The 14,489-nt window shown below is 39.3% G+C and overlaps 1 protein-coding gene across 2 annotated transcripts in view; it reads left to right on the top strand.

Annotated features, from left to right (window-relative positions):
• Ckap5 (cytoskeleton associated protein 5) overlaps positions 1-14,489 on the top strand; it is a 132,750-nt gene that overhangs the window by 55,129 nt on the left and 63,132 nt on the right. For both annotated transcript variants that reach the window (XM_029568551.1, XM_017800747.2), the window contains exons 11-16: positions 3,658-3,747; positions 3,838-4,002; positions 4,702-4,830; positions 7,358-7,540; positions 9,498-9,611; positions 10,048-10,158. In XM_029568551.1, the coding sequence (XP_029424411.1) occupies positions 3,658-3,747; positions 3,838-4,002; positions 4,702-4,830; positions 7,358-7,540; positions 9,498-9,611; positions 10,048-10,158 (792 nt within the window). The remainder of the gene's footprint in view (positions 1-3,657; positions 3,748-3,837; positions 4,003-4,701; positions 4,831-7,357; positions 7,541-9,497; positions 9,612-10,047; positions 10,159-14,489) is intronic.

Raw genomic sequence — 14,489 nt, 5'->3', positions numbered from 1 at the left:
ATTTATTTATTTTATGTGTTATTGTATGAGTGTTTTGCCTGCATGTAAGTGCACCCTTGTGTGCAGTACCCACAGAAGCTTGAAGAGAGTCCCTGGAACTAGAGTTACAGACAGTTGTTTGCTGCCATATAGGTACTTGGAACTGAACCTGGGTCCTCTTTAAGAGCAGCCAGTACTCTGAACTGCTGAGCCCATCTCTCCAGCCCCCCAAATAAAAAGATTTTTAATTAAGAAACATCAAACTTGGGGCTGGAGAGATGGCTCAACAATTAAGAACACTGACTGCTCTTGCAAAGGACCCCGGTTCTATTCCCAGCACCCACATGGCCGCTACAAACTGTCCTTATCTCCAGTTCCAGGGGAATCCGAAGCCTTCTGACCTCCGTGGCATTTACATGACACAAGTGCACTCATGTACATGCAGGCTATACACTCATACACATAAAATAAAAATAATAAAATATTTTTTTAAAAAAAGAAACATCAAACGTTTTCTTTTTAATTTTTTTTTTTTTTTTCTTTTGAGACAGGGCCTTATGCAGCCATGACTGGTCTGGAACTCAGTATGTAGACCAGGCTAGCCTGGAACTAAAAATGATCCACCTATAAATGCTGCAATTAAAGGCATATATCACCACACTGAGCCATCATATTGAGGTTTTTGAACTGTGGGATCTCCTGCCTCTGACTCCAGCCCCAACTCCAATTATTGGGTTTACTGGCATGTGGCACCATGTCCAATTTTGTGTGAACCTAAAATTGAACCTAAGCTTTGTGTGTTTTATACTAGACAAGAATTCTTTCAACTCACCTACATCCCTAGCCCAATATCTTGATAATTTTTTCAGCTTAAGACCTAAACCTGGCAGCTGGGTATAGTGGCACACACCTTTAATCCTAGAGGCAGGTGGATCATTGTGAGTTCCAGACCAGCCAGCAACGCATAATGAGACTGTGTCTCAAAACAACAAAAAACTAACCCTTGCTAGTTAAAAGTCCTTTATATTTCTCATGAAATTATATTCTTTTTGCTCTATATCACTTCTGTGAAATCTTAAAGATAAGTATTGTTTTGTTGCCATGATCTTTTATAATCTATAGGACTAAGGATGTGAGTTCGATCCTCGAGCACCTTCCTTTGCCAAACATACCTTTAATTTACCTGCTCACACAATATCTGACACTTAGTATATATGTATGATGTTTAGTGAATTGGTAGTAGTAGTCTAGAAGATAAAAGTTTTAAAAGTTCTAACTTTACGGGAGCCAGGTGTGGTGGCACATGCCTTTAATCCCAGCACTCGGGAGGCAGAGCCAGGCAGATCTCTGTGAGTTCAAGGCCAGCCTGCTCTACATAGTGAGTTCCAGGACAGCTTGGGGCTACAGGGAGACCCTGTCTCAAAAAGACCAAAAAAAAAAAAAAAAAAAAATCTAACTTTACTATTAAACTTTGTTCTTTACCTGGGGGGGGTAGTGCATGCCTTTAGTCCCAGCACTTGGGAGACAGAGGCAGGTGGATCTCTGTGAGTTCAAGGCCAAACTCTACATAGTGAGTTCCAGGCCAGCTGGGGCTACAAGGGAGACCCTGTCTCAAAAAGACAAAAAACAATAAACTTTGTTCTTTAATATGGACATGTAATTCTGAGTACAAGTTGGTGTAATTTCTGGTATTGTTTTCTCCTCCCACCCCCCTTTAATCTAGTAAAAGAGTAGGAGACATCCCAGACCAGTGAGGAATAGCAGACTTTTGGGTGGGAGAGGAAAATTGGGAGCTAGAACCTTAAGTCCTCTTAGCTCAGAATCATTTGTACAATGAGAGATTTTATTGATTGAAATGACTTTATGATTACACGTTAGAAGTAAAGGCAGAAAATAGATTGAGAGTCATTGGTATAGTAGGAAAAAATGAAAACTTAAATATTCCAGTTTGAGATTCTTATGCCCTTTAACAAAAGAAATGAGATAGGCATAGTGGCATATGCCTTTAATTCCAGCATTTGGGAGGCAAAGGCAGGTGGATCTTTGTGAGTACCAAGCAAGTTTGTCCTACATATCCATTTCCAGGCCAGCCAGGGATACAAGTGAGACCCTGTCTCCAGAAAAAAAGAAATGACTTTTGTTTTGTTTTTTGAGATGGGCTCCTGTATCCCAGTCAGGTCTCAAACTTACTGTGTACCTGAAAATGATCTTAAATTTCTGATCCTCTTGCCATCACCTTCCAAGTTATAGGTGTATACCACAATGCCTAGTTTATATAGTGCTGGAGATTGAACCCAGCATGCTTGGCAGGCACTCTGCCAACTGAGCTACTGCACCACCCATGGAAATTACTCCCCCCCCCTTGGTCTTTTTGAGACAGGATCTCCCTGTAGTCATAGCTGGCCCCCCTGGATTCACTGTGGAGACTAGACTAGGCTGGCCTTGAACTCAGAGATCTGCCTGCCTCTGCCTTCCAAGTGCTGGGATTAAAGGTGGCATGCACCACCACACCCAGCTCTGGAAATGAATTTTTATTCAGCTTAAATGTTTACTATTTGGGGTTTTTTTGTTTCTGTTTTTTAATTTTTATTTTTAATGTATATGACTTTGGCCTGCATGTATGTAAGGCACAGTGCATGTAACCTGTGCAGAGGCCAGATGAGGATTTCAGATCCCCTGGCACTGGAGTTGCTGATGGTTATTAGCTACCGTGTAGGTTCTGGGAACCAAACCCAGGTCCTCTGAGCGATCTCTTTAGCCCCCTTTTTTGTTTGTTTTAATAAAACCAGCGTCATTGGTTTTAATAGGTTTTATGGAACGATATTATAAAATTCCTGCTAATCACTGCTGTCTTAATTCTAGAACATTTTCAGCATCCCCAAAACAAACTATCTGTTACCATAAAGTTACACCTCATTCTTTTCTCCCTTAAAAACCCTGGAAGTTATTAATCTATTCCTTGTCACTATGGATTTGATATTTTGTATAAATAGGATTATAGAATATGTTCTTTAAAGATTTATTTGTTTCAGAAACCAGGCATAGTGGCACGCACCTTTAATTCCAGTATTCAGGAGGCAGAGGCAGGTGGATCTGTGTGAGTTCTAGGTCAGCTGGGGCTATAGGGAGACTCTGTCTCAAAAAGACCAAAAAAAAAAAAAATTATTTATTTTCATTTTATGTGTATGCGTGTTTTACCTGTTTATATGAATGTGCACTATATTATGTGTGTGCCTGATGACCTTGGAGGCCAGAGAAGGATGTCAGATCACTTGGAATAGGAATTTTGGACAGTTGTGAATCACCATGTGAGCTCTGGGAACTGAACCTGGGTCCTCTGGAAGAGCAAGCAGCAAGTGCTCTGAACTGCTGAGCTACCTCTCCAACCCAGACATTTCATAGAAATAGAATCATAGAGTATGTGGGGCGTGGTGGTGCTCACCTTTAATCCCAGCACTCAGGAGGCACAGGCAGGTGGATCTCTGAGTTTAAGGTCAGCCTGGTCTACATAGCAAGTCCAGGACAACCAGGGCTACATAGTGAGATCCTGTCTCAAAAAAAAAAAAAAAAAATGGAGTATGTGATAGTGTGTGACTGGTTTTTTCAGCCATGTTACAGTATATACCCGTACCTGATTCCTTTTTGTTAAAATTTTGTTCTAACTGTTCACTTTTACAGGTTGTACCAACCATTTTGGAGAAATTCAAAGAAAAGAAGCCTCAAGTGGTACAAGCCCTGCAGGAGGCAATTGATGCAGTCTTCCTCACTGTAAGTTGGCAGCATGAAATTTGTGGGGTTTATCTTAATAAATTTTGTCAGTATCGTATTTTGACTCGTTGATCATATTTTCTTCTTAAGACTACACTACAGAACATCAGTGAGGATGTTTTAGCAGTAATGGATAATAAAAATCCAACTATCAAGCAGCAAACATCACTTTTTATTGCAAGAAGCTTCCGTCATTGCACTGCCGCTACCCTGCCAAAGAGTTTACTAAAGCCCTTTTGTGCTGCTCTACTTAAGGTAACTGGGGGAATATTTTATACAATGTTTTTTTCCTAATAATTAAGTACAGTGACTACTTGACTTTAATACTATATATTGTGATTTTTTTTGTGGAAAAGAACCTGTGCATCCAAATTTTATAACTGTGTTCTCATTTTTTTTGTTGTTTTTTTGTTGTTTTTTTAAGCTTTTTGAGACAGGGTTTCCCTGTAGCCCCAGTTAGCCTGGAACTCACTATGTAGACCAGGCTGGCCTCAGTCTCACAGAAATTCACTTGTCTCTGCCAACCAAGTGCTGGGACTAAAGGCATGTGCCACCACACCTGGCTTATTCTATGCTTGAAGGAAAAAATAAGTTAGCTTTACAATTCCACTAACTGATAAGCACTTCATTTCTTACTTGAGCATATACTGGTGTTGAGCTGAATCTGGTCAAACATAAATATCACATTGGGAATATTTAAAGACCATTAGGAAGCAGGACATTTTAGATAGACGAGAAAAGGAAATGAAAGTATTTACTTGGAGAATAGATTAACTAAAGGGTTCTTTAACCCAGAAAGAATTATAAAAGATTAACTTTTACTTGGCAGAAAGAAAACTGTAATTAGCTTCAGTAAATAATAAAGGAAAAAATCTTATCCAGTAAATATTGTTCAGGATTAAATTAGTAATGTCTGGAGATTTTTATATTAAATATCATTTTATTTCTGTACAGCACATCAATGATTCTGCTCCTGAAGTCAGAGATGCTGCATTTGAAGCATTGGGTACTGCTTTGAAGGTGGTTGGAGAGAAAGCAGTAAACCCATTCTTAGCCGATGTAGACAAACTCAAACTTGACAAGGTAGGTTAGTAATAAATTAAAATAAAACCGAGCAAGTCTTATCTCTTTGCATTGTGGCTATTACCCCTTAGAAATTTCAAAGTACCCCTACCTCTTTGTGATGAAGTATTGGCTAAATGGCCCTGGTTAAACTCAGTGGATCATAATACAAAATGAAAAGATGGGGCTATTGACATTGGTCAGCAGTTAAGAGCAATGACTGCTCTTACAGAGGATCTGGGTTTGGTTCCCAGCACCCACATGACACCTAACAACTGTCCATCTGACACCCACCCTCTTCTGGCCTCTGTGGGCATTGCACATACGGGTGTAATTAACATAATACAGGTAAAACGGTCATACACATAAAAATAAATGAATTAATTTTTTTAAAAACCAAAAAATAAAAAGACATGAATGTGAGAAAGGGACTTATAGGGAGGAGGGGCCAGTAATAGGGGTGAAAGGGAGTTACGATAGGATAGGGTTACCATAAGTAATTAGAATGAACTATATTTGTGTATAAAATTGACAAAGAATAAATTTAATAAAAAAGAAAAAAAGGAAACCAGAGTTCTTACATCCTTTTGGTCAGGATTTTTTAAATTACCACTTTCTGTAGGAAAGAAAATTTAGGGACTAGAGATGGCTCAGTGGTTAAGAACACTGACTGCTCTTGCAGAGAGAGGATCTGGGTTCAGTTCCCAGCACCCACATGTCAGCTAACAACCATCCATAACTCTAGTTCCAGGGGATACAACGCCTTCTTCTGACCTCAGCCATTACACAACAAGGATGCATTTACATATATGCAGGCAATACATTCATTCACATAAAATAAAAATAATATTTTTTAAATCGCCCACCCCCCTTTGTATCCCTGGGTGGCACAGCCACCAGCTTCCTGGAGCCAGCATCTTTCCTGGGCCCTGCTCCCAGGCCAGCCCAGCTTTCCAGGACAGCTGGGGCTACAGGGAGGCTCTGTCTCAAAAAGACAAATAAACCAATGAATGAATGAATGAATAAATAAATAAATAAATAAATAAATAAATAAATAAATAAATAAATAAAATATTTGCAAAAAGAAAGTTTATGCTGCATGCACATGCAGTTTTAGGGATTAGAGAGATGGCTCAGCATTTTAGAGTACTGGCTGCTCTTGAAAAGGACCCAGGTTTAATTCCCAGCACCTACATGGTGACTAAAAACCATCTGTAATTCTAGTCCCAAGGGAATCCAATGTCCTCTTCTGACCTCCATGGCATTGCATAGCACAGATGCAGTTAAATACATGAAGGCAGTACCCTCAGGCACAAAAATATAAAAGTAATACATTTTTTTAATAAAACAAGTTTTGGAGGAGTTCTCTGGACATTTTTGTTACTCTGTTTTACTGAGGGGGGGAAAAGACTTCTGATAATCAACTTACAAAACTTTCTGCATTTTCTAATGAGAGTTCAGACCAAAGTTTAAAAACACTATTTAAATTTTAGCCTAAGGGATACTGTTAATAGAAACACCTTTCAAATTATAACCAACCAAAGCTGAATAACCAATCTGTAGAAAAGGTAATCTGGAAAATGACCTTTTTATTTATTTATTTTGTAAGTGCACCCGTGTCGTGCAATGCCCGTGGAGGACAGAAGAGGCTGTTGGATCCCCTGTGACTGAAGTTACAGACAGTTGTTAGCTGCCATGTGGGTGCTGGAATTTGAACCCAGGTCTTCTGCAAGTACAACCAGTATTCTTAACCGCTGAGCCATCTCTCCAGCCCAGAAAACTACCTTTTTAAATGCAGATGTCTTTCATCAGAATCATAGCCTTTGTACATTCAGGTTTTCTTTTTTGTAATTCTAATTTGTGAATAAATAAAACATAAGCAATTCTCCTGCCAAGAAAGTCACAAATTAGAATTGGAAAAAAAAAAACTTAGAATTTTTTTCTAAATTCTCATGTACAGTTTGTGGCTTAAAATTACTTCCTGGGACTAGAGCGATGACTCAGCAGTTAAGAATGCTTATTACTGGGCTGGAGAGATGACTCAGCAGTTAATAGCACTTGCTGCTCTTGCACAGAACCCAGGTTCAATTCCCAGCACACATGGCAGCTAATAACCCCTCATAACTCCACCTCCAGAAGATCTCACACATTCTCCTAACCTCTGTGGGCATTGCATGACATGAGTGCACTTACACACATGCAGGCAATACACTCATACACGTAAAATAAAAACAATAAATATTTTTTTAAAAGAACACTGTTGCTTTGTGGAGAACCTGGATTCCATTTCCAGAACCCATGTCAGGCAGCTCACAAACACCTATAACTTTATCCCTAGGGAATCCAATGTCCTCTTATGACTTCTGTGGGCACACACCTACACAGACACATATATACATGAATAAAAATAAAATCTTAAAAAAGAATCGATAATTAAAATAATAAATAAAAAAAAAATTTTTTTTAAAGAATCGATTCCTGAGTAATAATGTGGTGATTGTGTTTCAGAGCTGGGTATAATGATGTTCAAATTACTTTCATTCTTCAGATCAAAGAATGCTCAGAAAAAGTAGAGCTGGTACATGGTAAGAAAGCTGGATCTGCAGCTGAAAAGAAGGAATTCAAGCCTGTACCTGGAAGGACTGCTGCATCAGGGACTGCAGGGGACAAAGACACAAAGGACATTTCAGCCCCCAAACCAGGACCATTAAAAAAGGCACCTACTACTAAGGTTAATACTTTTTTTTTTTTTTTTTTAAACAAGTTATCACTTAACCCAGACTGGCTTGGAATTCACCATGTAGTCCAGGCTTGCCTTACATTCAGAGTGATCCTTATGCCTCAATCTCCTAATTGCTGGGATTACAGACTTGCGCCACCACACCTGGCTTAATAGATGGTTTTACGGCTTTAAAAATAGGATTTAGAGCTGGGCATGGTGGCGCACACCTGTAGTCCCAACACGGGAGGCAGAGGCAGGCGGATCTCTGTGAGTTCAAGGCCAGCCTGGTCTACATAGTAAGTTCCAGGACAGCTGGGGCTTACAGGGAGACCCCGTCTCAAAAAGACCAAAAGGAAAAAAAAAAATTTTACTAGAGGCTGGCGAGATTCCTTAGCAGGTAATGGTGCTCACCACCAAGCCTGGACAGCCTGGGTTTGTCCCTGGGACCCACATAGTGGAAGGAGAGAACCAATGCTAAAAAGTTATCCTCTGAGCTGCACATGTGCACATACATACGTGCAAAATAAATGTAATTTTTAAAAAAAATTTTTACTAGAGATACAAATGGTAATGATAAGCCGAGCATGGTGGTGCATACCTTTAGTCCCAGCACTTGGAGGCAGAGACAGGCAGATCTCTGCAAGATTGAAGCCAGCCTTGTCTACATAGTGAGGTGAGTTCCAGATTAGTTGACGCTACAGGGAGACCCTGTCTCAAAAAGACCAAAAAAAAAACAAAAAACAAAAAAAAAAACAACCTCAGATACAGTTTTTAGTTGGCTTACCTATCCATCCAGTCTGGCTGCCCTGCCCCACCCCCCAAAAAAGGTAATGATGTATTTTTTTCTTTTTTCTGTTTGTTATGTTAAACATACTAACCTTTTTTTTTTTTTTTTTTTTTTTTTGATTTTTTGAGACAGGGTCTCCCTGTAACCCCACATGTCCTGGACCTCACTATGTAGACCAGGCTGGCCTTGAACTCACAGAGATCCACCTGCCTCTGCCCCCCGAGTGCTGGGATTAAAGGCATGTGCTACCATGCCCAGCACATATTAACCATTTTTAAGTTTACAGTTCAAGCTGGAGAGATGACTCAGCTGGTAAATGCCAAGACTGATTACCCAAGTTTGATCCCCAGAATTCCACATGGTAAAAGGAGAACACAGACTCCATACATGAACATACACAGGAACTTGTACATATACACATACATGCACATGCATGAACACACAAATAGGGTCAACAAGATGACTCAGTGGGTAATGACACTTGTCACCTAAACTGATGACCTGACTTCAGGTCTCACATCTCACATGGAAGCAAAGAACCAAATCCCGAATGTGTCCTCTGATCTCTACATATCGACTATAGCACACACAGACATTATACATGTACACACACAATAAATAAAAATTTAAGAAATAGAATTACTTGCAAGTTGGTCTGTAAATATAATATAATTCTGGGGCTGGAGAGATGGCTCTGTGGTTAAGAGTACTGACTGCCCTTGCAGAGGGACCTGGATTCAATTCATAGCACCCACCTGGCAGCTACAAGCTGTCCTTAACTCCAGTTCCAGGGGAATCCAAAGCCCTCTTCTGACCTCCACAGCATTGCACGACACAGATGTACTCACATACATGCAGGCAATACACTCATATATATAAAATAAAAATATTAATATATATATGTGTGTATATATATATATATATATATATAGTATAATTCCACTAGTTTTTATTTCATTAACTTATTTGAATTAGAAATTCGTAATATGCAGTGTACTCCATGGATGGTCTTTGGGTCTCTCTGTGTTTGCCATTTTGCTAAATTCTGTGGATAGTAAAATATGTTTGCTTTTGGATGATCTCATTTTAATAAAAATTTGAAGATGATCTGTGAACCCTAAAATTAATAATCACTGTTCTAAATTTTTAAGTAGTTTATGACTTAAAATTTTTCTTCAGGCTGGTGGGCCACCTAAGAAAGGGAAAACGACTGCACCAGGAGGTTCAGTGAGTGCCGGAACCAAGAATAAGAAAGGATTGGAGACCAAAGAAATAGTGGAGCCAGAACTTTCAGTGAGTATTACATGCTGTGCCTTAAAACTAAAACAGTAGAAAGGTAAGTTAAGGCCTAGGAAGAGATTTGAGTTCTTCCTTTGCTGGGTCTGTCACATGTTAATTGATATCTCTTAGCTACTGATAGATACTTTTTTTTATCTTTTTGTCTCTTTCTTGAGATGGGGTCTCCTTATAGTTCCAGCTGACCTGAATTCACTTTGGAGATCAAGCTGGCCTCAATCTCACAGAGATCCTTCTGCCTCTGCCTCCTGAGTGCATTAAAGGTGTGCACCATAGATAGGTACTTTCTTGAACAGAAATCCTTTCTGTGGCAGAAGTCTCAGATACTACTGTATACCTGTAGGCATGTTCTTTTAGTTTTTGCTGGGTTAATTTTCTATGTTTACCATTTGGCTCCTCAAACAATAATTATAACATATGTTATATCTTATAGATTGAAGTATGTGAAGAAAAAGCTTCAGCTGTTCTCCCCCCCACCTGTATGCAGCTTCTAGACAGCAGTAACTGGAAGGAAAGGCTAGCCTGCATGGAAGAATTCCAAAAGGTACATGTACAAAGATGAAATAGAGCGTAAGAGAAAATTAGCTTTGTGTGGAAGCAATGAAATTGCCAAATGAGGCATGTTTCTTCATTGCTGTATTTTATAATCAGGGTATGTTTCACAATGTTAGCTAAAGATGAGGTGGGTTTTTGTTTTAATAGCTGTTTAGTGTTTATCTTTCAACACCTACAGTCTGTGACTTCTCTAAGATTAAAACAGTACTTTTTCAAGAAAATTAGTTAATTGGGATTGTAAGTCTTAATCTTTTTTTGGCTCCCCACCCCTCCATAAGGCTTAATTTTAAGTTATGACATTTCCTAATAAATATACTAAAATAGCTCTCCACTCAAACCAATCCTTACCTATTTCTATATTTCACCTTTTGTCATCATGATTTACTGATGGGATGATAGATATTGTATATTGGTATGAGAAACTGTCAGAACTCTGTTTTGGAAAGGTGGTTTGGGAATGGTAACTCATTTTGGCATATACTGTGTGATTCTAATGAGAGAGATGAGGAGAGAGGGATGTAGGATTTGAAACAGGAACCTTCTAATCCTGCATCTTCCACTCCTATAGTTTAGACCTGAATTTGAAATTTAGTATTTATTTTCTACTGTCACTCTTTTTAGAAAAATTAAGACAAAATATGTATAAACAGTTAATACCACACACTAGGCAAATGGAAATTGTAACTATATCCCATGTGTTATAGGACAGAGTTCTCAAAAATCACCAGCACCACTTTAAGAAAAGTAGCAAGGTAAATTTTATTTTTTGACCAGTTGGGCTGTCTGTCTCGGGAGTAGAAGCAGCCCTGATGATTGTCGGGTCAGAGTTTTTATAGGATTACAGAAATATTTTCAAGCAGGACATTTGTGAACCAGTCAGGTTTGTACAACATAGCAGAACTTTGAATCTATTAATCAACAACCAATCATTATACAGACAAGTGATACAGTCATATAACTTGGCAATCAACTTTGTAATTTTAAAATTAGTCAACTATCTAGCCATAACAAGTATAGTAAGAAAGCTGAAATCAGCAGTTACCGGGTGGTCATACAATAACAGGGTGGTCTTATACTTTGTGTTTGTGTCAAGGTGACCTAAAATAGCAAGCAAGTTACAGAAGCACAAACAAACAGTTAGCCAGATGTAAAATGTCTGGAATTAGCACATTCCATGGTTCGTGGCTAGGACAATTTCCCAAGACCCAAAGTTGCCCCCCTTTTCCTTTTGGCATGGAGCAAAGTTGCTGCTAAAATGGCTCTGAACAAAATGGAATAACTTAGGTAAGTTTGCTGAGCCAGTTCATTCCCCACTCCTGTTGTAAGGTTAATTCCTTGACCTATTAGGTACAGCTTTCTTCATGCACTGGTATTAACTGCTTATGTTGGGTTCTTAATATCATGAGTTTTATTGCCTGGAGTCTCTGATTAATAACTTTTACAAGGGCATTTAAAATACAAGGCCCAAGAGTAAAAATTAAAAGAATAAGAATCACTGGCCCAGCAACAGTACTTAACAAGGTGGTCAGCCAGGGTAACCAGGAAAATAAGGACTCATACCAGTTTTGGTGATTACTGAGATCCCTTTCTCCAGCATTAATTTGTTGCTGGACTAACATAATATACTATTTCTGATCACTCCAGTATGGTTAGCATAGAAGCAACATTTTTCACCCAGTGCCAGTTTTGTAACATTACCTCAGCTAAAGAATCAAGGGAGTAAGTTAAGTTTTTAATTTGATGTTCCATATCCTTTAAATCTAGATTTATTTGCCAGGTGAGAGCTTTAAAATTTATTTCCCCTTTATTGAGTACAGCAGTCCCTATTCCTATGGCACCCACTATACCTGTTCCTATTAATGCAGGTGCCAGGACAGCCGCCATAATTCCCCTAGAAAACCGGGCACTACTTGGAGGCGTCAGATGCTCCCAAATTTCCATCCCTGAATAATAATATACGTGGGTCATGAGATGAACCAAAATACAGAACTCACAAGTAACAGTTAAATATCTTTGACTTATACAAGGAGTTAACCCAGTGGTGTAAGCAAACCAAGTTCCTTCTGGTGGTACTAAATAATATAATTCTTCTGGAGATGAAGTGAGAACATAAGATTGATTGCACATCTCATTGTAGGGAGATAAAGATAAGTCATAAATATGACCATAAAAACAGATTCCTCTACCTGATAAACTACCAAGAGTAAGCATAGGTTTAGAACCCCAAGGACAAAGGCCTTTTCTAAGTCAGATTTCGAATATAAGAGGGACCTATTCCTACAGACTTAAAAGCTCTTATTCCTATATAGTAAGGAGGTCTAGGGTCCAAGCAGAGCCAGCAGTCTCTTGTGAGACTTTAGACTTAGATAATTCACAGGGGTCCCATCGTGAAACACTATGGGAACTAGCATATGTAATAGGGGGTTGCTCTATCGTAGTAGGAAGTGGCTTTGGTGGCAAGGGAGGATTAAGGACTTTGTTAGGTCCTATAGGTACTGGAAGACTTAAGGGAATCTCAAACTTTTGAATAGTAAATTCTGATCCAGGGTCCTCTCCTGAAGCATACATTCGTATTCCCCACGTCTTCCCTGCAAGCCAACTTTTATCATGTCCATTTAATACCTTTAAGACTAAGGGGTTAAATTTTCCCACTGTTATACCAAGAATACCACACTGAAAGGTAATTCATTTATCCTTAGATCCAATCCATGAGGCAAACGTCTCACAACCCCAAGTCCCACAATGCCACTCATTCTCACGATTACATTCTGGACTCCCATCTGCTGGACATCCATAAACCTGTAGGCTTTGCAGTTGTTTCTCATGACTAGGAGTTCCATATCCCCAGAGTCAAGGAGATGGGACATCTCCTTCTTACTTCTAAAGAAAACATCTTAAACTTCTAAAGAAAACATCTCCATCTTCTTACTTCTAAAGAAAACAGATCATAAAGGCCAGACAGCTGAGGGAGTGGCTAGTAGTAGTGTTAGTGGCTAAGATCTTACCATCTGAGGTTCTTTTTAATACCCAGTTATCAGGGGATGGCTCATGGGGATTTTGGTCGCTGTACCCAGTTACAGTTTTTATTATCCAGAAGAAGAACATAAGAATTAAGATTCTTTTATCAGTTTTACTTTGAGAGGATTGTCTGGGGGTTTTTTTTGTTTTTTTTTTTTTTTTACCGTCCATGTTTGAGGAATGTGGTCCAGATGAGCTCTCTTAACTTGGGAACAGTGAATCCAGTGGGCACGTCCAGCAACTTTAACAGCAGTTGGAGTCAGCAAGATGATTGGGTACGGACCAGCCCACTTGGGTTTGAGGTTAGGTGCTTGATGTCTGCAGACTCAAATCCAATCACCAGGTTCCACATCTGTCTGTTCAGTGGTCAGTGAGGGATGACTGGGCTCATGAGCCTCCTGCACTAGTCCATGTACCTAGCTCAGAGCATTTTGCAGAGCCTGCAATGACTGTGAAAGGCTATAATTAGATATTTCCACCAGGTGTTCCTCCCCTAAGTGGGAAGTAAGGGGTGGAGGTCGCCCAAACAAGATCTCAAAGGGAGTAATTCCTTTTACATAAGGAGTACATCTGCCTTTTTTTTTTTTTTTTAGAAAAAGCATTTCATTATAGCTTTAACATACTCAATAACAGTTTCTAGAGCAAAGCTACATCTCTTTCAAAAGTGGCTATAAAATTTTTAGGTTCACTGGTGAATTAATATAGTTATACAATACTGAACTCAGTATAAGCCCTGTAAAGGGCAAAAGAAAGAGTACTTATACTCTTCCTTACTTACCAGTTACCATCAGTCTCTGTTATTAACTTAGTCAAAGTTTCCTTAATAGTTCTATTCATCCTTTCACCTGTTCTGAACTCTGGGGGTGAGAGACACAATGTAATTTCCAATCTGGAGGACAGAAGCTAAGGTTTTAGATACACAGGATATGATAGCTGGGCTATTGTCAGACCCTAGACTAATAGGGATGCCAAATCAAGGTATAATCTCATTTAGTACCTTCTAGGAGAGCAAGGATTTATTTTATTTTTATTTTTATTATTTTTGAAGAGGTAACCCAATTCGTCCATGGGGAATTGGGATGCAGACCGCTCTGGCTTCTTCCATGCTGAACAGGGATGTAGAGTGTGGCAATTGGGGTACCCCTTCAGGGGGCCTATTTAAAAGACTCTTAAGCCGGGTGTGGTGGTGCACGCCTTTAATCCCAGCACTTGGGAGGCAGATGCAGGTGGATCTCTGTGAGTTCAAGGCCAGCCTGGGCTACATAGTGAGTTCCAGGACCATGTCTCAAAAAGACCAAAAAA

This window comes from Nannospalax galili, unplaced genomic scaffold, assembly GCF_000622305.1.
Source record: "Nannospalax galili isolate Female #2095 unplaced genomic scaffold, S.galili_v1.0 scaffold1200, whole genome shotgun sequence".
In the NCBI taxonomy this organism is placed as follows: domain Eukaryota; kingdom Metazoa; phylum Chordata; class Mammalia; order Rodentia; family Spalacidae; genus Nannospalax; species Nannospalax galili.
This window is presented reverse-complemented; position numbering and strand designations above follow the sequence as displayed.